Source organism: Emys orbicularis, chromosome 12, assembly GCF_028017835.1.
Source record: "Emys orbicularis isolate rEmyOrb1 chromosome 12, rEmyOrb1.hap1, whole genome shotgun sequence".
Lineage (NCBI taxonomy): Eukaryota > Metazoa > Chordata > Testudines > Emydidae > Emys > Emys orbicularis.
This window is the reverse complement of record NC_088694.1, coordinates 50,183,448-50,207,499: the sequence shown is the minus strand read 5'-3', so window position 1 is coordinate 50,207,499 and position 24,052 is coordinate 50,183,448. Positions and strand designations below refer to the sequence as shown.

The window sequence follows — 24,052 nt, the reverse complement described above, 5'->3', positions numbered from 1 at the left end:
ATACGGGCCCCCGGCAGGCAGCATACCTCCCGAGATGAAATGTCAGGGCGACAGATTAAGATTTTTACAGACTAATTTCCTGTTAGTCCGGGTCCAGCAATCACTCACCCCCTTGCACGCAGTCCTTTGTTCCAGTTTCTTTCAAGTATCCTGGGGGGTGGAGAGGCTCTCTCTTTAGCCAGCTGAAGACAAAATGGAGGGGTCTCCCAGGGATTTAAATAGACTTTCTCTTGAGGTGGAAACCCCCTCCTCACTCCTATGCAAAGTCCAGCTCCAAGATGGAGTTTAGGAGTCACCTGGGCAAGTCACATGTCCATGCATGACTCACAGTTTTTACAGGTAGCATCCATTGTTTACATGCTACCTTGAACGTCCTCAAGTAGACTTCCTATGTGGATTGGAGCCTTCCAAGATCCATTGTCCTTTAAGTGTTGCTTGATTAGGTAATTAATTTCAACATTCCTTTCTCCAGGAACTGACCAAATGCTCTACTGAGGCCTTGGCTACACTTGCAAGTTACAGCGCTGTAAAACCTCCCCCAGCGCTGTAACTCACTCCCCGTCCACACTGGCAGGGCACTTACAGCGCTGTATCTCCCTGGGTACACCGCTGCAGGTACTCCACATCTCCGAGAGGAATAACATCTGCAACGGAGTGGCTACGACTCACGGGTGTGAGTGTAAATGCTTGCAGCGCTGTACTAATCACCTTGTCAAGTGGCCAATCCTCTCCATTGTTGTGACCGGCTGCAGGAATGCGGAAGTGCCGGTTTCAAAGCTCGTACCACAGAGAAAAGCAAACAGTTTGCAGCTTGCTTTGAGTGAGTGAATGAATGAGCAGGGGGCCGGGAGTTCAGAACTTGCAAAATAGAGAGCTGACATGCTCCAAAAAGCACTCTCTCTCCCCCCACACTCCCTGTCACAATCCACCCCACCCCACCCCCCGTTTTGAAAAGCACGTTGCAGCCACATGAATGCTGGGATAGCTGCCCATAATGCACCGCTCCCAACACAGCTGCAAGTGTGGCCACACCACTGCGCTGGCAGCTGTCAGTGTGGACAGACTGCAGCGCTTTCCCTACTCAGCTGCACGAAGACAGGTTTACCTCACAGCGCTGTACAGCTGCAAGTGTAGCCAAGGCCTAAGGTTATTTAGAAATCAAGCCAGTACACAGCCAACATTCATAACATCGAATACAAAAATGATACAAATAGGATTAATACATTCAGTAGATCATAACCTTTACGGAGATATGTTACATGGCATATGTAGCATAAAACACATTCTGAGCATATTTCCATAAAGTCTTATGGGAGGTACCGTCACACAAATTATTAACTCATTTTATTTTGCATCAAACACAAACTTCCTGTGCAAGTTGCAAGTTAAACAATGGAGCAAATGAGAGACGTTTCTCCTTCGCCAGAGTCCAAGTTGACCAGACCTCAGGACACTACAGACCTACGCACACACACACGCATAAGGAAATCCAGTCCCTGCCATGGGACGGGGGTGGAGGATTGAGGGGCATAGGGCTGAGTTCAAGCTCCAGCGTGGGCTGCCCCCTGGGGACGTCCGGGGAAGGACTCTGCCCTCCCTGCTCTGGGCTCTGCTGAGCTCAGACCCTTCAGCGGCCGTTGTCGCGCCCTCTCAGCTGCCGTGGAACATGGTCCCTCCAGGTGTCCGGAGAGAGGGCAGGAGCCCAGGAGGGCTGAAGATGGAGGGAGGGAATGAAGAGGATGAAGCAGTGCTGGCCACCTCCTAGGAGCCCGGAGCCGGGCACTCACCGCACCTGTGGGACACAGAGAGCAGAGGGGTTCAGCCGGTACCGTTGGACCCGGCGCAGGGCCGGCTCCAGGGTTTTGGCCGCCCCAAGCAGCCAAACAAAAACAAAAAACAAAAAAAAAGCCGCAATCGCGATCTGCGGCGGCAATTCGGCGGGAGGTCCTTCGCTCCGAGCGGGAGTGAGGGACCCTCCGCCGAATTGCCGCCGAACAGCTGGAGGTGCCGCCCCTCTCCGGAGTGGCCGCCCCAAGCACCTGCTTGGTAAGCTGGTGCCTGGAGCCGGCCCTGACCCGGCGTTGGGCTCACACCCAGCATCCTACGCTGGGAGAGCAAGGCCAGAAGGGACCATTGGGACCATCCAGCCTGTCCTGCTGCGTAGCACGGGCCACGGACCTCGCCCAGCCACGTCTGCGTCCTGCCAGGATGTCTGGGTGGAGCTGGAGCTCAACTTCCAGACAGAGACACCAGCCTTGTCAAACCGCCTCAGGGAACGGCCACTGCCCAGCAGGTGCCGCACACCAACTCCCTGGGGAGCCACAGCCAGGGCCGGCTTTAGGCCGATTCAACCAATTCCCCTGAATCGGGCCCTGTGCCGAAGAGGGCCCCGCGCCCAAGCCCCGGTACGGTGTACCGGCAAGAGCCAGTGTGCCGTACCGGGGTGGCTCGGCTTCCCCAGGGGCAATTTAAAGGGCCTGGGGCTCCCAGCAGGGGCTGGAGCCCCAGGCCCTTTAAATTGCCACCAGAGCCCCACTGCTGGAGCCCTGGGGTAGCGGCTGCAGGGCTCTGGGGCTATTTAAAAAGTCCAGAGCTCCTGTTGCTTCTACCGCCCCGGCCCTTTAAATAGTCGCCGGAGCCCCGCTGCTTCCCCAGGGCTCCCTCGGCTATTTAAAGGGCCAGGCGGTAGAAGCAGGGGAGCCCCGGGCCCTTTAAATAGCCCCCAGAGCCCTGGGATAGCGGGGGGCTCAGGGGCTATTTAAAGGGGCGGGGCTCCAGCTGCCTCTGCTGCACCCCCTGCCTGCACCAGCCCCGCACCCCCTGTCCTGCCTGCACCAGCCCTGCCCCCATGCCCTGCCTGCAGCCAGCCCTGCACCCCCTATCCACAGCCAGCCCCTGCCGCACCCCTTGCCCTGTCTCCAGCCAACCCCTGCCGCACCCCCCTGCGGTCCTGCCTGAAGCCAGCCAGCCCCGCACACACCGCTGCCCACACCAGCCCTGCACCCCCTGTCCTGCCTGCAGCCAGCCCTGCACCTCCTGCCCTGTCTCCAGCCAACCCCTGCCGCACCCCCCTGCCTGAAGCCAGCCAGCCCCACACACCCCTGTCTCCAGCCAGCCCCGCACCCCTTGCCCTGCCTGCAGCCAGACCCTACCTCCAGTCAGCCCCTGCTCTGCCTCCAGCCAGCCCCATGTCCACTGGTGCCCTGCAGTTCCCAGGGCAGTAACCCTGCACACCTGCTTCAATGAGGGGGGCAGGGAGCAGCTGGGACCCACACATGTGCACACCACCTCAGGGAGTGGCAGGGACCCACACATGTGAAACGGAGCTCATTAATAACCGATCAACAGCATATATGACGCAATGTACATAATATATAATTTTATTATTTATATAGTTATGGAAAATAAATAATACATGGAAGAAATGAAAGGCTTTTTTTTTACATTTTTTTTTTTATGTCATCCCTGCCGAGTCCCCGCCGAAAATGTTCGAATTGGGCCCCGCACTTCCTAAAGCCGGCCCTGGCCACAACTGTCTAAGCCGATTCTGCTTCGGGTTCCAGGCCCCTTGCACCATGTCCCTGCCACAGAACTGGCTTCACAGGCTCCTATGGGCCTTTGTGCATCTGGGCCCCACGACTGATCCTTAATGATCATGGTGGAGTGGTTAGTGATAGATGTTCATTGATCCTTGCTCCGTGAACATTTGTTCTTGCTTCTTAATTAGTGATCATTCATTTCTGGTCATTGATCATTAATTGCTGATTATTGATAAGTGATTATTATCAGTTGATAATTACTAGCACCTTATTGATGGTTCATGCTTGAGCCTTGATTGTTTAACATTAATTACTGATCTGTCAGTGTTGATTATTGATAATTCATTGCAAATTAATGGCTATTCAGCATTAATTACAGATCACTAGGTACTGACCAGAGATAGCCAATCCCTGATTACTGATTTCTCAGTGATAAATTATTCAAACTGATAATAGACTGTTGATTCTCATTTATTGATCACTGCCGAATCAACCTTGATGGGAGCTCCTTAATTAGTGATGACGGGTGGTGGATTATTAACAAGTAATCATTCCTGATTATCTCTGATTGATCGTTGGGCACTGTCAGGAATCAGGGCTAGCAGCAGAGCCAGTCCCAGGCGACCTGACGCGCGCACCTGGCCTGTAGCTGCCTGATCGGCTCCGCCCTGATTGCTGGGCAGAGTCAGCAGACCGGCTCATAAACCCAGCAGAATTTAAGCAGTTGCCCAAAGTATTTCCCCAGGGCTGTGATAGCGGCTGTGTCGGATTGTTCCAGCTCCTGCCTTGTTCCCGTCTCGGTCCAGCCCTGCTCCTGTCTGGCTCCAGCCCGGCTCCTGTGCTGGACCCAGGCTGTCCTCTCTCCAGGTAACCTGTTCCTAAACCTGGGCTCTAATTCCTGACTTTGGTTTTAGCCTCTGACAACCATAGAATCATAGACATATGTGACAGGGAGAGACCTCGAGAGGTCACCTAGTCCCATCTCCTGCCGTGAGGCCGGACTAAGTAATAACTAGTCCATCCCTGACAGGTATTTGTCTAACATGTTCCTAAAAACCTCCAACAATGGAGGCTCCACAACCTCCCTCGGCAATTTGTTCCAGTATTTACCCAGCCTGACAGTTAGGAAGTTTTTTTCCAATGTCCAACCTAAACCGGCCTTGCTGCAATCTAAGCCCATTGCTTCTTGTCCTATCCTTAGAGGATAACGAGTACAATTTTTCACCCTCCTTTTTGTAACAACCTTTTATGTATTTCAAAAATGTTATCATGTCATTCCCCCGCCCCGGCTACCCCAGACTAAACAAACCCAGTTCTTTCAATCTTCCCTCACAGCTCATGTTTTCAAACAATTAAATGATTTTTGTTGCTCTCCTATGGCCTTTCTCCAACTTTTCCACATCTTTCCTGAAATGTGGAGCCCAGAACTGGACACAAGACTCCAGTTGAGGCCTAATCAGTGCAGAGTAGATTGGAAGAATTACTTCTTGTGTCTTGCTTACAACACTCCTGCTAATGCATCCCTGATTTTGCTTTTTTTCTGACACTATTACATTGTTGACTAATATTTAGCTTGTGATCCACTATGACCCCCAGATCCCTTTCTGCAGTACTCCCTCCTAGGCAGTCATTTCCCATTCTGTATGTGTGCTACTGGTTGTTCGTTCCTAAGTGGAATACCTTGCATTTCTCCTTATTGAATTTCATCAATGAATGTGGGTGACTGATTAGTTACCGAGGATGGTTGGTGGCTGATGGGGGGATAGATTACTGAGCACTGGTTATTGCTATAAGCAGTGAAGCGTGACCATGAAGGTAGCTGTGGCTATTACCTTAGCCAGCGTGACGCCGGGGCTGTACAACAGGCTGAGCAGGAAGAGAGCAATGAAGACAACAGGTGTCCAGAGACAGTCAGATTCCTCCTCTCCTCCTTCAACATAGATGCCGTGGTCCTCCACCAGGCAGTGAGGAGCTGGGGATGAGACAAACGGGACGGTTAGAGAGGCTTCTTCGTTAAGCCAAGGAGCTGAGTGGGCACAGCAGGGAGCTCCGATCTGTGCTCTTGGCAGGAGTTCCTGTCCAGGGCCAGAGACAGAGGGTTCCCTGCCAGGAGAGACCGGGCAGGCTGCAGGAGGAGACCCCCCCCGTCACAGTGATCCCTTCTTGTGCCCTGAAACTCCACCAATCGATGAGTTCTAAACACGTCAAATTGCAGTGGACATTCCACCACCAGTCATGGTGCAAGGAACCACCCAACTACTTCTCACCACCTTCACAGGAGCAAGGACGAGAAGAGACCCTTTGTATAATAAAGACAAACTCCCAGGAGACGTTAAAAGAAAGAAAATATGCTAGAAGGGAGACATGATACTTGTCTGCAACTATGTACGGGACATCTATCTAGCCCCATACATGCCCACTATCAATCTATCCATCCTGGGTGGGTGGGAGTCAGGACTCCTGGGTTCTATCCCCAGTTCCAGGACAGCCGTAAAATCTCCTTCTTCAGCCTCGGCAGGTTCTCAAAAAGATGCCCCAGGAGGCCTCAATCTTTTCTGAGGTCTGCAGCCTTCATAACTGAATTTCTGGGGAAAACCTACCAACAAACAAACAAACAACACAAGCTGAAAGGGGAAGTTTACACAAGTGAAAGTCACACCGAGGTTGTTTTTTCACCCCAGTTTTAGACCCCTGCACTCACCCACCTGTCCACTTTTCAGACCTTCTCACCAGCTGTAACAGTGAAAGCTCCCCAGAGGGCGTCATCTCTTGTTCTCAAGCTATAATTATCTTGACTTCCATCGGGGGGGAGGAGAGGGGATGTCTGACAGGCAAAGATACCTCAGAAGAGCTACGCGACAGACACAAAGCAGAGCTGGACTCCCAGACAGAACCCCCCGGTCTACAGTGCTGGGCCACGACCCAACATGGCCGGTGATTTGGTGAGTCTATCACAGGAAAGTGGCTGCTATTGGCTTGTCACATGTCGCAGAGGGTGTTTTAACCCTATCAGAGATAAATGGGGTGGAGAGTGTGCTAGAGAGGGGAGCAAGACGCCTGGATTCCCATCCCCAGCTCTGGGAGGGGAGTGGGGTCTAGTCATTAGAGCCGGGGGCTGGAAGCCAGGAGTGTTGTGCTCTGTTCTGACCTATGAAGGGCAGTGGGGTTCGTCCCCCTGTGTGGACCCGATACCAGGGCAGGGTGCAGCACATGGCTCCCCTGCACAGCTTGGATATGCTGCGGAGGCCAGGACGGGTAACACAGGCCAGGCTATGCCCCCCAGGCAGAGACGGGGGAACAGAGGTGCTTATCTCACACTCCACCTATAAGCTGGGATAACAGCTTTGAAAGAACTGATGGCAGTGAGCCTACAGGGCTTCAGGTCGGGAGTGAGGGGCACCAGCAGAACTGTTGGGGGAGCCCAGGGCTGGGCTAGAACGGGTTGCAGCTCAGGACTGAGGGGCACAGACAGGGCTGGTCGGGGGAGCCCAGGGCTGGGATAGCAGGAGGCTGAAGGTTGGGAGTGAGGGATACTATAAGAGTTGGGAGGAAGCCAGGGCTGGGCTGGCAGGGTGCTCCAAGTCGGTAATGGGGGGCATCGGCAGAGTTGGGGGGGAGCCAGAGCTGGGACAGCAGGGGGCTACAGGTAGGGAGTGAGGGGCACTGGCAGAGCTGGGGGAGGCAGGGCTGGGCTAGCAGGAGGATGGGGGTCAGGACTCAGGACCATTAGCAGACGTGGGGTGCTCAGGGTTGGGGGGCTGCAACTAGACGTTCAGGGGAGGAGCTGAATTGTTTCTAAGGGGATTTAATTGTCTCCAACCAAAAACTGTCTAACCTGAGGCACAGATTTCCCCTTTGGCATGTCCCTTGTCGGAGGTAAACCCCTGAACTCAGCGAGTGCAGGAACACGTCTCTCTGAGCCGGCCCTGCCTCCCTCCACCAGCTCTGCGCTCATGGTCCGTGCTGAGAGCCCAGCATGGGGCTTCCCAGCACAGCTAGAGGTGAGCTCGGCTGCCTGGGGCTGGACGGAACTGGCAGCTCAGAGGCGACAGCTCAGAGCTCAGGTTCCTAACTTGGCCTTAGAGTTGAGCTGGCCCCGTTTTTGCGGCACGCTCAGCTGGAGACACGTTGGGCTTCCTTTCCGGGGGGACGAGCTCTGACGTCTCCAGCTAAAGCCCACTGGAGATGCAGACCCCGGTAAGTGCTCCCCAAGGCACCTCAAGTTTGGGCATCTAGAAATTGGGCAGCTGAATTCTTGGGAGATTTCTTCCGTAGAGTTTGGGAAAGTGTCCAGAAAATCTTCATCCCAGTTGGTTAGAATCTGAGTGGTTTCTTGAGTGGGAATCTGGCTAGAAAGGTCGTGAGCTAGGGGTGGTTATAACCAGTTGACTACTGGGTTTGGCGGAGGGAAGCTTCCTAACCATGACCCTAACCCCAGCGTCCTAACCCCTGACAGATGCACCCATTCCTTAACCCCAATACCTTAATCCTCGCCCTTTCCCTATAGTCCTATCCTCATCCTTAAGCCCGGTTCTCTAGCCCCTACTCCCTAACTCTGACTCCCAACTCTGACCCTCTCGTCAAACCCAACCCCTAACCCTAACGTCCCCACATTAGCCCCCGAACCCTGACTTTAGATTGCTTAGGCTGCAACAGTCCTGGGATCAGTAGAGACCTCATTGTTATTTCTCTGTAATTCCCCTGGCGCTACGGGTCCCTGGTCCTAGATTGGGTTTTCTAGACCACTGTGATACAAGTACTAACCACCAATTATACCCCTAACCATAACCCCAGCTCTAACCCGAACCTCCCCACCTTGACCCTCTGAGCAACAGGGTTTCCGTGTCTCCAGTTGGGTATCAAGCAGCCCAGCATCAGAATTATGAGTCATCGTGGCAAACTGACCCCTTGGGATAGGACCCAAGAGTCTCACTAACTCCCTCTGGGAAATGGCAGCAGAACCGGTTGATATCTGTTGGTTGAATGGCTGAAAAATTGGCTAGAAATTGAATCACAACATGTAAAATATTGAACTTGAAAGTGGAAAGGTATTTGACCCAAACCATTAAAACCATCGCCCTTAATTCTATCCCTGCAACCTATAGCCCTTAACCCCAGCACCTAACCCTAACCGCTAACCCTTAATCCTCCTCCCCTATGTATAATTATAACCTGAACTCTAACCCAAAGGGCCCATATGTCCCGGGTTGAATTGGACAGTCCGTCTTTCCTACTGGTGTCTCAAGTGAGTTCCCAGGACATATAACCACGTGTGTTTGAGCTACAGAATTGCAAATTGGCCACTAGGAGCTGGTGATGTTAGCAATGAACCTAGGAGCCTAATGAGAATATAACATTTAATATTCGTACCCAAGCTAAAATTGTTAGAATTACATCTGCATGTCTTCAGCTGGAGACCTGAAGACCAAATGTAAGTGGTACGACACTTCTTTGGAGAGCCCAGAAGTGTCCCCCCAGTTCAGTTCCTTGGTCAAAAACTGCGGTTGTTTTCTAGCTGCAGACGCTGTGATTTCTCCAAGGGGAATTTCTCTGCCACTTCGGCACTTCAGCACCTAATTCCTGGGTTCTCTACCTGGCTGTGCCACTGACCTGCTGTGACAAGGTCCCTTCCTTGCTCTCTGCCTCAGTTTCCCCTCTGACACTTCCTTTATCTTGCCTATTTGGCCTGTAAGTTCTGTGGGGTAGGGACTGTCTGTCATTGTGTCTCTCTGCAGCATCCGGTGTAATGAGGCCCCCGATCACAGACTGGGTCTGTTTAGCACCAAGTGAATTGGGGGCCCTGGTCCTGGTCAGTCTGTGACACAACCTGGAAGTTGGGGGGCAGCCTATCTCAGGCACCCACTTACACACAGGCATTAATAAGACCTTGCAACTGTCAATAGTCTCACCACAAACTGTGCTGTGCTGAATGGAGCAGAGTGGGGCTCCGCTAGGGGACGCTCTCCCCCGGCATTGAGTGCTGGCCCCAGTGCCATGCTAGGGCCTGTGCTGCACGGAGCGGGCAGGAGCTCGGTAGGGGCTGTGTCTTATGGCCTCGCTCTCTCTCCCTTTGCAGTTAGCCCCACGGCCCCATCTCTCTTCCCCCGACCTCCTGCACCGGCGAAGTCACAACGTCCCAGGTCACCTTCGGCTGCCTGGCCAAAGGATACTTCCCCGAGCCAGTCACTGTGACGTGGAGCCCAAACGTCGGCTCCTCGGGCGTGAAGACCTATCCCTCCATACTGAAATCTTCCAGCGGCCTCTACTCACTCAGCAGCCAGGTCACCGTCCCGGCCAGCAGCTGGGAGTCTGACACCTATACATGCACCGTACAGCACCGGCCCACCAGCTCCAGCATCTCCAAGGAAATCCCAAGTAGGGACGGCGCGGCGCAGCCCGGGGGGGGAGGGAGGGGTTGGGGTCTCTCAGGTCCCTGCTCTGGTGACTGCTGCAGGGAGAGAGGATGGGAGCCTGCTAGTGCAGTGAGCTGATGGAGTCGCTGCGGTGGGTGGGTGGGTGGAGAGCGACACCACAGAGAGATGGGAGTGGATGGGGACAGGTAGATAGTGTTGGGTGTGGAGAGAGAGAGACCATGAACCGAAGGGTGGAGGGATGAAAAGAGACACCACGCCAAGAGAAGCGATGGATGCTGCAATACAGGGAAAGGGGAAGAGGGCTCAGTAGGGAGCCCTGTGCTGCAGATAGCAGGGCGGGGGGTTCAGGAGGGGTCTGTACAACAACTAACCCCTGTCACCCTTCTCCCAGAGCCCATCCCCATTGAACCCCACGCCCCCGAGGTGCACGTCCTCCACTCCTCCTGCACCACCAAGCCAGGTGCCATCCAGCTGCTGTGCTTCATCTCCGGCTTCTACCCCGAGACTTTGACGGTGGAATGGCTGGTGGACGGCGAGCCCAGGCTACTTCCTAGTGACACCGCCCCTCCCAAGAAGGATGCCGACGGCCGCACCTTCAGCACCCGCAGCAATGCCAGTGTCTCCCAGGACGAGTGGCTGGAGGGGAAGACGTACACCTGCCAGGTGTCCCACCCGGGCACCGCCACCACAAAGCAGGACCACGCCCGCAAGTGCGAAGGTGACGTTCCCCAGGGCTAGGCTGCCTAGGAAGTTGAGGGGCAGTGGTGGATTTAGAGTTACTGGGGCCCTATGCTCAGTTTCATTTTTGGGGTCCCACCTTGGGGCCCAGCCGAGAAAAAGAACATTCTCTCTTATCTGCCCCCGCCCCTGTTTTTCATTCTTGTTTTCTTCATCCTCCTCCTGTAAGTAATAGCAAGTAAATGGAAATAAAGTGAGGTACCTTGATTGTTCTTGTAGTCTAACTTATTTTTCCACAGACCACTTGAAAATCGCTGAGGGTCTTCGCAGACCACTTAATGATCTTTCCAAATATTGTTTATACCATTAGCTAACTCTTGTAAAGCGCTTTGGATAAGAGCGCTTTATAAAAAAGATGTAAAGAAACGTTGGGGTGCGGGGTCTGGCCAGGACTTAGGGTGCAGAAGGGGGCTCAGGGCTGGGGGTGCAGGGTATGGGAGGGAGTTAGGGTGCAGGAGCAGGCTGGGGGTTGGGGTGCAGGGTCTCGCCAGGAATTAGGGGGAGGGAGGGGGCTCAGGGCTGGGGCAGGGGATTGGGGTGTGGAGCGCGTACCTGGGACAGCTCCATTTGGTGCAAGGAATGCAGGTGGGGATGTGGGGGGGTGCTGGAGTCAGGGGGGGCAGGGTGTGTGAGGGGATGCAGGAGTCAGGGCTGGGGGTGCAGGGTCTGGCCAGGAGTTAGGGGGAGGGAGGGGGCTCAGGTTTGGGGCAGGAGGTTGGGGTGTGGAGCACGTACCTGGGGCAGCTCCCATTTGCTGTGAGGGGTGCAGGTGGGACTGTGGGGGGGTGCAGTAGTCTGGGCATGGGATGGGGGGCTGGGTATGTGTGGGGGTGCAGGAGTCTTCGAAGGAAGGGGGCTGGGGTGTGTGAGGGGGTGCAGGAGTCAGGGAGGACAGGGGTCTGGGGGGGTGTGAGGGGCAGAGGGAAGTGGGGGGTTGCAGGAGTCAGGGATGGCAGAGGCCTGGGGGTGTGTGAGGGGGGTGCAGGAGTCAAGACTGGGGATGCAGGGTCTGGGAGGGAGTTAGGGTGCAGGAGTGGGCTTGGGGTTGGGGCAGGAGGTTGGGGTGTGGAGCGCTTATCTGAGGCAGCTCCATTTGGTGCGAGGGGTGCATGTGGGAATGTGGGGGAGTGCAGGAGCTCCCAGTTACTGCTCACAGTGGGGGTGGGGATGTGGGGGGGTGCAGGAGTCAAGGCAGGGGGCTGGAGTGTGGGCTGGGGTCGTGGGGGTGCTCCCAGCCCCCTGCCCACCCCAGCCCCCTGCCCCGAGCAGCTCACAGCAGAAGGCTGGGGGGATATGTGTAGGGGTAGGGCCTGGGCCCTGCCTTTGCTCTGCCCTGCCCCGATTCCACCCTCTTCCCCATGGCCCCGCCCCCGCCTCCTCCCTCCAGGAGCGACCTGAGCACCGGCAAACAGCTGTTCGGGGGTGGGGCCAGCACTGCGAGGGAGGGGTGGGAACAGGGCCGGCTCCAGGTTTTTTTGCCGCCGCCGAAGCAAAACAAAAACAAAAACAGAGTGCCGCCCCTTGAAAAGAGCCACCCCCAAAGGCCGGAATGCCGCCCCTTCAGAAGTGCCGCCCCAACCACATACTTGGGACGCTGGTGTCTAGAGCCGGCCCTGGGTGGGAACATGGCACGCTCAGGGAAATGGCAGGGAAAGGGGGAGCTTAGCTGCCGGTGGGGGCGGAGCCTGCAGCAGGAGCCCCAGGAGCCGGAAGGACCAGACCTGGTTTTACAGTGAAACGGGGCCCCCCAACCACAGGGGGCCCCAGGGCCGGGCAGCTGCAGGGGCAGAAGCTTGGTCCCCACAATCCCCCTAGACATACCGCTCCAACCCCCTGCCCTGACTCCTGCACCCTGCCACATTCCCACCTGCACCCCTCACACCAAATGGAGCTGCCCCAGGTAAGCGCTCCACACCCAAATCCCCTGCCCCAACTCTGAGCCCCCTCCCGCATCCTAATTCCTGGCCAGACCCTGCACCCCAACCCCCAGCCTGCTCCTGCACCCTAACTCCCTCCCAGACCCTGCACCCCCAGGCCTGACTCCTGCACCCCCCTCACACACCAAAAATATAAGTTAGACTACAAAAACAATCAAGGTACCTCACTTTATTTTCATTTACTTGCTATTATTTATAGGAGGAGGATGAAGAAACCAAGAATGAAAAATGGGGGCGGGGCAGATAAGACAGACTGTTCTTTTTCTTGGCTGGGTCCCAGGGGGGTCCCAAAAATGAAGCTGAGGACAGGGCCCCACTCACTCTAAATCCGCCACTCGGCAGGACCAAGCTTCTGCCCCCATAGCTGCCCGGCCCTGGGCCCCCTGTCATTGGGGTGCCCCATGCCAGGGCACCCTGTGATTTACTGTAAATCTGCCTCTGGGGAGGGGGACACCAGGCTGGGCTCGAGGGGAGAGAGTAGTGCGGGGGGAGACTGGGATGGGCTTGCCAGGGGAGACCAGGCCTAGAGGCTGACCAACGCTCTCCTGTCCCCAGAAGAAACGACGTCTCCCAGCAACATCCAGGTCTTCCTGGTGACCCCATCTCCCGCCACCCTGTACATGGCCCAGAGCCCCATGCTCATGTGTCTGGTGGTCAACCTGCCTAGCAACTCCAGCCTCCAGGTGGTCTGGTCCCGCGACAAGCCAGGGTCCATTGTCCCTGATCCCCTGACCCTCACTAACCACTCCAACGGCACCTTCACCGCCTTCAGCTCCATGCCCATCTTCACCCGCAACTGGGAAGTCGGAGAGACCTTCACCTGCAAAGTGGAGCACTCGGACCTGCCCTCGTCCCTCCTCAAATCGATCTCCAAGAAGCCAGGTAGGAGGAGAACAGGGTCCCTAAGGGGAGAGTCTCCCCTATCCCAGTCCCCAGCAGGGAGGGATGCTCCTTAAGGGGAAGACCCAACCCCCAACAACCTGGGATCCTGGCCCTGGGTCCCTTTGCGTCCCCAAGTGTGATGGAGACCATCCTATCCCCATCCTGCACTCCAGGACTACCAGCTCCCTGTCCACAGCCCCTCCATCCTGGAGGAGAGAGGGGATGTTCCTACCCCCACGCACATCCACACCATCCTTCTCCCCGCGTGGCCCCTGCTGAGTGATGTGCATGGCTCCCCTGTGTCCTCCGTCCCCACCCACCCAAGGCAGGCGCTCTGGCCCAGGCATCTACCTCCTGAGCCCCCACAACGAGGAGCTGAGAAGGTCCGAAGACTCCGTCAGCCTCACCTGCCTGGTGCGGGGCTTCTTCCCCGAGAACATCTCGGTGCAGTGGATGAAGAACCACAAACCCAATGAGAGCTTGGAATACATCACCACCCCGCCACTCAAGGACGGAACCGGCAACTTGAACTTCTTCCTCTACAGCAAGCTGAAAGTCAGCAAGGCCAGCTGGAACAGCGGGGACATCTACACCTGCATGGTCATCCACGAAGCCCTCTCGTTGAAGTTCACCCAACGCAGTGTCAGCAAAGTCTCCGGTAAATGAAGACAGCTCCTCCCAGCCCCACTGCTAGCACTGTCCAGTACACCTTCCTGTAAATAATCTCTGTTCCCTCAATGACAACAAGTGAATAAATGGAACTAGTCTGAGCTCACACCCGGGTCTCTTAATTCTGGTGTCACTGGGTGAAATCTGTGGGTCGCCCAAGGTGGACGAGGTCCCAGGTTGCAGGCTGGGAGAAACCGAGATGCTACAATGCTGGGGCTGCCAATTCCCAGATCCTGTATGGGTGGATACATATATACCATGGATGGATGGGGAGATACACGGGTAGATGCCATGGAAGGAAGAATGGGTAGATACATGGGTAGATGCCATGGAAGAAAGGACGGGTTCGTGCCATAGGAAGGAAGGATGGGTAGATACATGGGTAGAAGCCACGGAAGGAAGGATGGGTTGATACAAGGGTAGATGCCATGGAAGGAAGGATGGGTTGAAGCCATGGAAGGAAGGATGGGAGATACATGGATAGATGGCATGGAAGGAAGGATGGGAGATACATGGATAGATGGCATGGAAGGAAGGATGGGAGATACATGGGTAGATGCCACGGAAGAAAGGAAGGGTTCGTGCCATAGGAAGGAAGGATGGGTAGGTGGCATAGGAAGGAAGGATGGGTTTATACATGGGTAGATGCCATGGAAAGAAGGATGGGTTGAAGCCATGGAAGGGAGGATGGGTTAATGCCATGGAAGTAAGGATGGGTAGGTGCCATAGGAAGGCAGGATGGGTAGATACATGGGTAGAAGCCACGGAAGGAAGGATGGGTTGATACAAGGGTAGATGCCATGGAAGGAAGGATGGGTTGAAGCCATGGAAGGGAGGATGGGTAGATACATGGATAGATGCCATGGAAGAAAGGAAGGGTTCGTGCCATAGGAAGGAAGGATGGGTACATACACACCATGGAAGCAGTGATGGAGACGGGGGGGTAGATGGACAGTTACACATATACATACTGCAGAGCCCATATCCAAGCCCAGCTCTGTTGGAAGGCCAGGTGTTCAGAGAGATGGTTAGATGGATACATACATACTTCAGAGGGAAGGACTCATAGACCAACAGATATCACAGACAGAAGGAGAGAGAGAGAGAGAGATTATTACTTGGATTAAAGTAGCACCTCCACCCCCAACTCAGATAGGGCCCTGTTGGGCTGGGTATGGCACAGACACCGTGGGAGACAGTCCCTGTGACAAAGGGCTCACACCTAAATAGAGAAAGAGGGAGAAGAAACAGAGCCAGCAAGAGGGGAAGGGACCTGCCCAAGGTCACATCCGTTACCGAGCTAGAAACAGAACGCAGGTGTTCTGAGAGTCCCACCCAGTCCCACTAGACTGCGGTGCACTGAGGGAACGATGGTTGGATGGTTCGCAGGTGCGGTGCCAATGGATAAGTGGATGGGGATGGATAGATAAATCTATGGTGAAGGTTGGAGGGGTACCAATTCCGAAGGATGAAGGGATGGATAAATGGATGGCCATAGATGGACTGCGATAGATGGATTGCTAGAGATGGGGATGGATGGATGGATGGATGGATGGATGGGTGGGTGCATGTGCTAGTAGATCAGTACCGATGGGGATGGATGGTGATAGGAAATGAGAATGGATGGGGATGGACGAACAGATGGATGGGCTGGTACAGATGGTCAGTGATAGATAGATGAGGATGAATGGATGGGTGAATATGGCAATGGATGGATGGACAGCTGAGTGTGTTAATGGAGACATATGGTGATCGATGGTCGGGGATGGGTAATATATAAAGGGATGATAGATAAGTGGATGGGGTTGCATGTGTGGATGGAATATGTGGGTGAGGATGAATGGATGGATGGTGATAGGAAGATGAGAATGGATCGGGATGGATGGTTGGATGGATGGGCTGGTACAGATGGTGAGTGAAAGATGAGGATGAATGGATGGGTGGTTAGGGATGATGATGGATGGATGGATGGATGGATGGATGGATGGGGAGGTAGGAGAATGGATGGGTATAGATCTATATGGATGGACGGAAGATATGGAGGACGGTTAGAGATAAGGATGGATGGAGAGTGGGATGGCTGGGTGGGTAGGTGGATCGGTGGATGGCCAAGCCATCCCTGGCATCTCATTGAGGCGGGATCCTCTCTAGGCTATAACCCATGCATACCCAGAGGGGCACCATATCAGGATCAGCATTTACCCTACACCCCCTTCCACCCCAGAGAGGAGCAGATACCCCATGGGGATTTTCCAGACAGAGACAGTGAGGGAAGGTAATTAAAATACCCTGACCCCCACACACACTCCTCTGCTGGCTAGGAAGCTAAGGGGTCTCCTTCCACCCCTTACCCTCAGTGGCAGCTGTGGAGGGGGAGATAGGACAACATACAGGAACCACCCCACAGCAGGGATCAGCTCCTGGGCTCAGTCCCCTCAAAGTAGCAGCAGTAGTAGAGCTGTTATCTGGAGCAGACACTAAGCAGGGACTCACCTAAAGTCTCACTAGCTCTGGTGACATAGGGGGCCCAGGCAGTGGGGTGGGACAGATGATGCAGATGCCCCATCTCCTACCCAGCCCCTCACTCAAACACCTTCCCCCCCCCCGATGTGTGTATCAGCCCCAAGGCTGGATGGGCGAGTGCAGGGCTCAAACCCACCAGTGCCGAGCACAGAGCTCACACCTGGCATTAAAGGGTGGGTAGCCTGCAGCGGCAGTGTTAGGGCTGTTATCCTGGGGCAGTGCAGGGGCACACAGAGTAAGAGAGTGGGGGGGTGGCTGAGAGAGAGCTCAGTCCAGGGCAGATGGACACACCTGTAACATGGCATGACCCAGGGACCCTCCCACCTGGGCTGTTGTGTTTGTACACACAGAGAGACACACAACACAGAGAGACAAACATGCACCCACACAGATCCATGCACCTGTTCTCCAGACATCGCTAGGGCAGGGGGCTCAGTAGGGGGCGCCATGCTCAGGGAGCAGCATCTTTCATGTCAGAGAGAATCCTTAGATCCCATCCTTAAAATACTTGTGGCTCTGTTCATAAAAGTGACAGTGTTCAAAATCCCCACATCCTTCAGCCGAGGCAACTACCGGCTGCACCTGGGCAAGACAGCCCGGTATAAACAGCCCAGAGGTGGCTGCGTTCCATCTGAAGTGACTCCTGGGTGTTTCATTACATTGGGAGCAGGGTCATAGAGGCACACGTGTGAAATCCATCCATCCTGGTCTTTAGGGACCACCCCCACCATGGCAGCATCCCGGGACCTTGCACACCTCAGAGCGATCCTGAGCCACCTTTCACAGGCAGAGAAACTAAGGCACAGAGAAATTCAACAGGTGGCCAAGCTTCAGTGCCAGGGTGTAGGGCCACATGGGATGAGTGAGATGAGAGCTGGGAGGCTCTGCATCCTTCATTTCATCACAGCGGGCAGGGGTGGGTGGATGGATGGAGGGGTGCGTCTAGGGATGGATGGAGGTGTCTAGAGATGGACGGATGGATGGTTGGGTGGTTTGTGGTCATGGATAACATAAGAACATAAGAATGGCCATACTGGGTCAGACCAAAGGTCCATCCAGCCCAGTATCCTGTCTACCGACAGTGACCAATGCCAAGTGTCCCAGATGGAGTGATGGATGGATGAATGTACCTAAAGATGGATGGCTGGAGGGGTGCATCTAGGGATGGTTGGATGGATGGAGGTGTCTAAGGATGGACTGATGGATCGATGGGCAGTTTGTGGTCATGGATGGAGTGGAGTAGAGAGGCATAGATGGATGGATGGAAGTTTCTAGGCATGGATTGATGGATGAATAGATGGTTTGTGGTCATGGATGAATGGAGGGGTGAGTGGGGATGGATGGATGGATGTATATAGAGATGGATGGATGGTTTATTGGGATGGATGGTTTGTGGTCATGGATGGATGGATGGGTGGAGGGAGGGATGGATGGAGGTGATGGATTGATGGATTGATGGATGGATCGATAGGTGTATTGTGGTCATGGATGGATGGAAGTATCTACAGATGGATGGGTGCAGGCATGGATGAATGGATGGAGGTTTCTAGGGATTGATGGATGGATGGATGGTTTGTGGTCATCGATGAATGGAGGGGTGAATGGGGATGGGCAGATGGATGCATGCATCTAGAGATGGATGAATGGAAGGGGGGTGTCTAGGGATGGAATGATGGATGGTTTGGGGTCAGGGATGGATGGATGTATCCAGAGATAGATGACTGGAGGGACGGAAGGATGGGTAGAGAAGGGGATAGGCGGGTTGGTGTTGAACGCACAGTCTGAGCTCTCTCTGTCACAGTGGCTGAGTCGGAGTTGATGTCTCTTTCTCTCCCCCCAACAGAGGTGATCGTGTCAGGTGAGTTTTGCAGTGAGGACGGAGACAAGGAGCTAGATGGCCTCTGGTCCACCATCTCGGTCTTCATCACCCTCTTCCTCTTGAGTGTGTGCTACAGCGCCACCGTGACCCTGTTCAAGGTGAGAGAGAGAGAATGAATGTAGGAATGAAGGAATGAACAAGTTTAGCACAGTAGAGGGTGTAATGATGGTGCCTCTTGTAACGATGCTGCCTTTGGTGGGACACTACTGAGAGTATCAGTTCAGAACAAATTGCTTAGAGAAGAGCAGTTACAGCCCAAGGCTGGGGTTTCTCTACTTCTAAGGCACATCAAACCAGCCTCATAGAATATAAGGGTTAGAAGGGACCTCAGGAGGTCATCTAGTCCAATCCCCTGCTCAAAGCAGGACCAATCCCCAACTAAATCATCCCAGCCAGGGCTTTATCAAGCCTGCCCTTAAAAACCGGTAAAGAAGGAGATTCCACCACTTCCCTAGGGAACCCATTCCAGTGCTTCACCAGCCTCCTAGTGAAATAGTGTTTCCTAATATCCAACCTAAACCTCCCCCACTGCAACTTGAGACCATTACTCCTTGTTCTGTCATCTGGTATCACTGAGAACAGTCTAGATCCATCCTCTTTAGAACCCCCTTTCAGGTAGTTGAAAGCAGCTATCAAATCCCCCCTGATGCTTCTCTTCTGCAGACTAAACAATCCCTGTTCCCTCAGCCTCTCCTCATAAATCATGTGCTCCAACCCCCTAATCATTTTTCTTGCCCTCTGCTGGACTCTTTCCAATTTTTCCACATCCTTCTTGTAGTGTGGGGCCCAAAACTGGACACAGTACTCCAGATGAGGCCTCACCAATGTTGAATAGAGGGGAATGATCACATCCCTCGATCTGCTGGCAATGCCTCTACTTATACAGCCCAAAATGCCGTTAGCCTTCTGTCATAACTATAAAGGGAAGGGTAACAGCTCTCCTGTGTACAGTACTATAAAATCCCTCCTGGCCAGAGACTCCAAAATCCTTTTACCTGTAAAGGGTTAAGAAGCTCGGGTAACCTGGCTGACACCTGACCCAAAGGACCAATAAGGAGACAAGATACTTTCAAATCTTGGGGAGGGGGAAGGCTTTTGTTTGTGCTCTTTGTTTAGGGGTTGTTCGCTCTTGGGACTGAGAGGGACCAGACATCAATCCAGGTTCTCCCCATCTTTCTAAACAAGTCTCTCATATTTCAAACTTGAAAGTAAAAAGCCAGGCAAGGCATCTTAGTTTTACTTTGTTTTCTCAACTTGTAAATGTACCTTTTACTAGAGTGTTTATCTTTGCTTGCTATACTTTGAACCTGAGACTAGAGGGGGGTCCTCTGAGCTCTTTAAGTTTGATTACCCTGTAAAGTTATTTTCCATACTGATTTTACAGAGATGATTTTTACCTTTTTCTTTAATTAAAAGCCTTCTTTTTAAGAACCTGATTGATTTCTCCTTGTTTTAAGATCCAAGGGGTTTGGATCTGAATTCACCAGGAGTTGGTGAAAGGAAGGAGGGGGGAAGGATCAATTTCTCCTTGTTTTAAGATCCAAGGGGTTTGGATCTGTATTCACCAGGGAATTGGTGAAAGGTTTCTCAAAGCTTCCCAGGGAAGGGAATTAGCTTGTGGGAATGGTGGCAGTGGACCAGATCTAAGCTGGTAGTTAAGCTTAGAAGTCTTCATGCAGGCCCCCACACTTGTACCCTAAAGTTCAAAGTGGGGATACAGCCTTGACACCTTCTTAGCAACAAGGGCACACTGTTGACTCATATCCAGCTTCTCGTCCACTGTAACCCCTAGGTCCTTTTCTGCAGAACTGCTGTCTAGCCCCTCGGTCCCTAGTCTGTAGCAGTGCATGGGATTCTTCCATCCTAAGTGCACGACTCTGCACTTGTCCTTGTTGAACCTCATCAGATTTCTTTTGGCCCAATCCTCTAATTTGTCTAGGTCCCTCTGTATCCTATCCCTACCCTCCAGCATATCTACCACTCCTCCCAGTTTAGTGTCATCTGCAAACTTGCTGAGGGTGCAGTCCACGCCATCCTCCAGACCATTAATTAAGATATTGAACAAAACCAGCCCCAGGACCGACCCTTGGGGCACTCCGCTTGATACCGGCTGCCAACTAGACATGGAGTCATTGATCACTACCCGTTGAGCCCGACGATCTAGCCAGCTTTCTATCCACCTTATAGTCCAGGGTATCTCAAACAGGGGTTGCCACTTGTGTAGGGAAAGCCCCTGGGGGGCCGGGCCAGTTTCTTTACCTTCCCCATCCGCAGGTCCGGCCGATCGCGGCTCCAACTGGCCGCAGATCACTGCTCCGGGCCAATGGGAGCTGCTGGAAGCAACGCGGGCCAAGGGACTTGCTGCCCAGTGCAGTAGTCTGGGAGCTGACCTTGTTCGTGAAGACAGAGGCAAAAAAATCATTGAGTACATTAGCTTTTTCCACATCCTCTGTCACTAGGTTGCCTCCCTCATTCAGTAAGGGGCCCCCACTTTCCTTGACTTTCTTCTTGTTGCTAACATACCTGAAGAAACCCTTCTTGTTACTCTTAACATCTCTTGCTAGCTGCAACTCCAAGTGTGATTTGGCCTTCAAGATTTCACTCCTGCGCACCTGAGCAATATTTTTATACTCCTCCCTGGTCATTTGTCCAATCTTCCACTTCTTTTTTGTGTTTAAGATCAGCAAGGATTTCACTGCTAAGCCAAGCTGGTCGCCTGCCATATTTACTATTCTTTCTACACATCGGGATGGTTTGTTCCTTCAACCTCAATAAAGATTCTTTAAAATACAGCCAGCTCTCCTAGACTCCTTTCCCCCTCATGTTATTCTCCCAGGGGATCCTGCCCATCAGTTCCCTGAGGGAGTCAAAGTCTGCTTTTCTGAAGTCCAGGGTCCATATTCTGCTGCTCCCCTTTCTTCCTTGTGTCAGGATCCTGAACTCGACCATCTCATCGTCACTGCCTCTCAGGTTCCCATCCACTTTTGCTTCCCCTACTAATTCTTCCCTGTTTGTGAGCAGCAGGTCAAGAAGAGCTCTGCCCCTAGTTGGTTCCTTCAGCATTTGCACCAGGAAATTGTCCCCTACACTTTCCAAAAACTTCCTGGATTGTCTGTGCACCACTATATTTCTCTCCCATCAGATATCGGAGTGATTGAAGTTCCCCATGAGAATCAGGGCCTGTGATCTAGTAACTTCTGTTAGTTGCCGGAAGAAAGCCTTGTCCACCTCATCCCCCTGGTCTGGTGGTCTATAGCAGACTCCCACCACAACATCACCCTTGTTGCTCACACTTCTCAACTTTATCCAGAGACTCTCAGGTTTTTCTGCAGTTTCATACCGGAGCTCTGAGCAGTCATACTCCTCTCTTACATACAATGCAACTCCCCCACCTTTTCTGCCCTGCCTGTCCTTCCTGAGCAGTTTATATCCATCCATGACAGTGCTCCAGTCATGTGAGTTATGCCACCAAGTCTCTATTATTCCAATCACATCATAGTTCCTTGTCTGTGCCAGGACTTCCAGTTCTCCCTGCTTGTTTCCCAGGCTTCTTGCATTTGTGTATAGGCACTTAAAATAACTTGCTGATCATCCTGCTTTCTCAGTATGAGGCAGGAGTCCTTCCCTCTTGCACTGGCCGCGGATCGCTGATCCGGGCCAATTGGAGCTGCTGGAAGCGGTGGCCGGTAAGTCCCTTGGCCCGCGCCGCTTCCAGCAGCTCCCATTGGCCCGGAGCAGCGATCGCGGCTTTTTTTTTTCTTTTTTTTCTTTTCTTTTTTTCTGCCGCTTGGGGCGGTAAAAATGCTGGAGCCGGCCCTGCCTTTTTCTGAACACAAATCTTCCAGGGCTTTTTTGTCAAGGTCCTCATATGCTCTTTGCTCACCCATTGCAACTGCTCTTTAACCAACCCAACTCTCAATACCAAAATTCACATTTGGATAGCGTGGGGTTCTGATCCAAAGCTTAATTGACCTGGTTCTGTGGATCCCAGCATGACTACGCCACTGTAATGATGCTGCCTTTTGTGGGACACTTCGGAGAGTATCAATTCAGGACAAATTGCTTAGAGCAGGGCAGTTACAGCCCAAGGCTGGGGTTTCTCGACTTCTAAGGCACCAAACCAGCGAGACAGAGAGTAATGGCAAACTTCTTGGTTCAGGCTTGTAGCAGTGATGGAATAAACTGCAGGTTCAAATCAAGTCTCTGGAATACATCCCCAGCTGGGATGGGTCGTTCAGTCCTTTGTTCAGAGCTTCAGTTTCTAGCAAGGTTCCTCCAGAAGTATGAAGCAGGATTGAAGACAAAATGGAGGGGTTTTCAGGGCCTTTTATATTCTCTGCCCGTGGAAGGACCCCTTTTGTTCTTAATGTGGTAAATAACAGAAGCAAGATGGAGTCTAGAGTCACATGTGAAAGTCACATGTCCATGCATGACTCAGTTTGCAGGTCCATGCCATTGTTTACATGTTAGTTTGAATGTTCCCAGGAAAGCTCAGATGTGGATTGGCGTCTCCCAAGGTCCATTGTCAGTTAAGTGTTTCTTGATTGGGCACTTACTGAGAATCGTCCTTTCTCAAGAAGCTGACCAAATCTTTCACTGAGGCTACTTAGAATCAAAACACATTGAGAAACAAGTACAGAGCCAATATTCATAACTTCAACTACAAAAATGATACACACTTACAGACAGCACAATCATAACCAGCAAATCATAACCTTGTCATAGACACCTCACTCCACAACCTTTGTACAATATTTGCTGCAACTATATAAGGGTACGTCTTCACTATCCGCTGTATCGGCAGGTAGCAATCGATTTATCCCGGATCGATATATCGCGTCTCATTAAGTCGTGATATATCGATCCCCGAACGCGCTCACCGTCGACTCCGGAACTCCACCAGAGCGAGTGGCGGTAGCGCAGTCGATGGGGCAGCCGCGGCCGTCATTCCGCGCCGTCTGGACCCCAGGTAATTCGATCCAAGATACTTCAACTTCAGCTACGCTATTCGCGTAGCTGAAGTTGCGTATCTTGGATCGATCCCCCCCCAGTGTAGACCAGCCCTAACAGTGGTTGCAACAATGATCTGTACGGTCACAGTTTCTGTCAGTAACGTCACAGAGGGCAGCATGGAAGGGAAAGAAAGAAGAGAAGAATGAAGGAGAAGGAAGAATGGGTGAATAAGACACAGACTGAATGAATGAGACACAGGCATAAAAGCAGGAAGGAATGATACAGACAGACAGAGCAGCTCCCCCCAGCACTGACCCCTCTCACCTTTGCTCTCTCTGTCCCCTGCAGGTGAAGTGGCTTTTCTCCACCGTGGTGCAGCTGAAGGAGGCACGTGGCCCCGAGTACAAGAACGTGATCCAGCGCATGGTGTAGGGGCCGCTGCCCCCGTCCGCCAAGAGACAAGGGACCGGGACTCCCGGCTCCATTGGCGATACCACCCTGAGTCCCACAGCTGCCCCCCACTAGCGCTGTGCCCCTGGGAGACCCTGCTGGGGGGAG

At 53.3% G+C, this 24,052-nt stretch overlaps 2 gene segments (V, D, J or C); one reads left to right on the top strand and one right to left on the bottom strand.

The window, feature by feature from the left end:
- Window positions 1–24,052, bottom strand: part of LOC135886365 (Ig heavy chain C region, membrane-bound form-like) — an 89,480-nt gene that overhangs the window by 52,526 nt on the left and 12,902 nt on the right.
- Window positions 7,128–23,926, top strand: LOC135886885 (immunoglobulin heavy constant gamma 3-like). The segment is given in 7 exon segments: window positions 7,128–7,185; window positions 9,616–9,914; window positions 10,305–10,631; window positions 13,144–13,470; window positions 13,796–14,128; window positions 18,506–18,639; window positions 23,843–23,926. Coding segments are annotated over 7 exon segments (1,562 nt in total).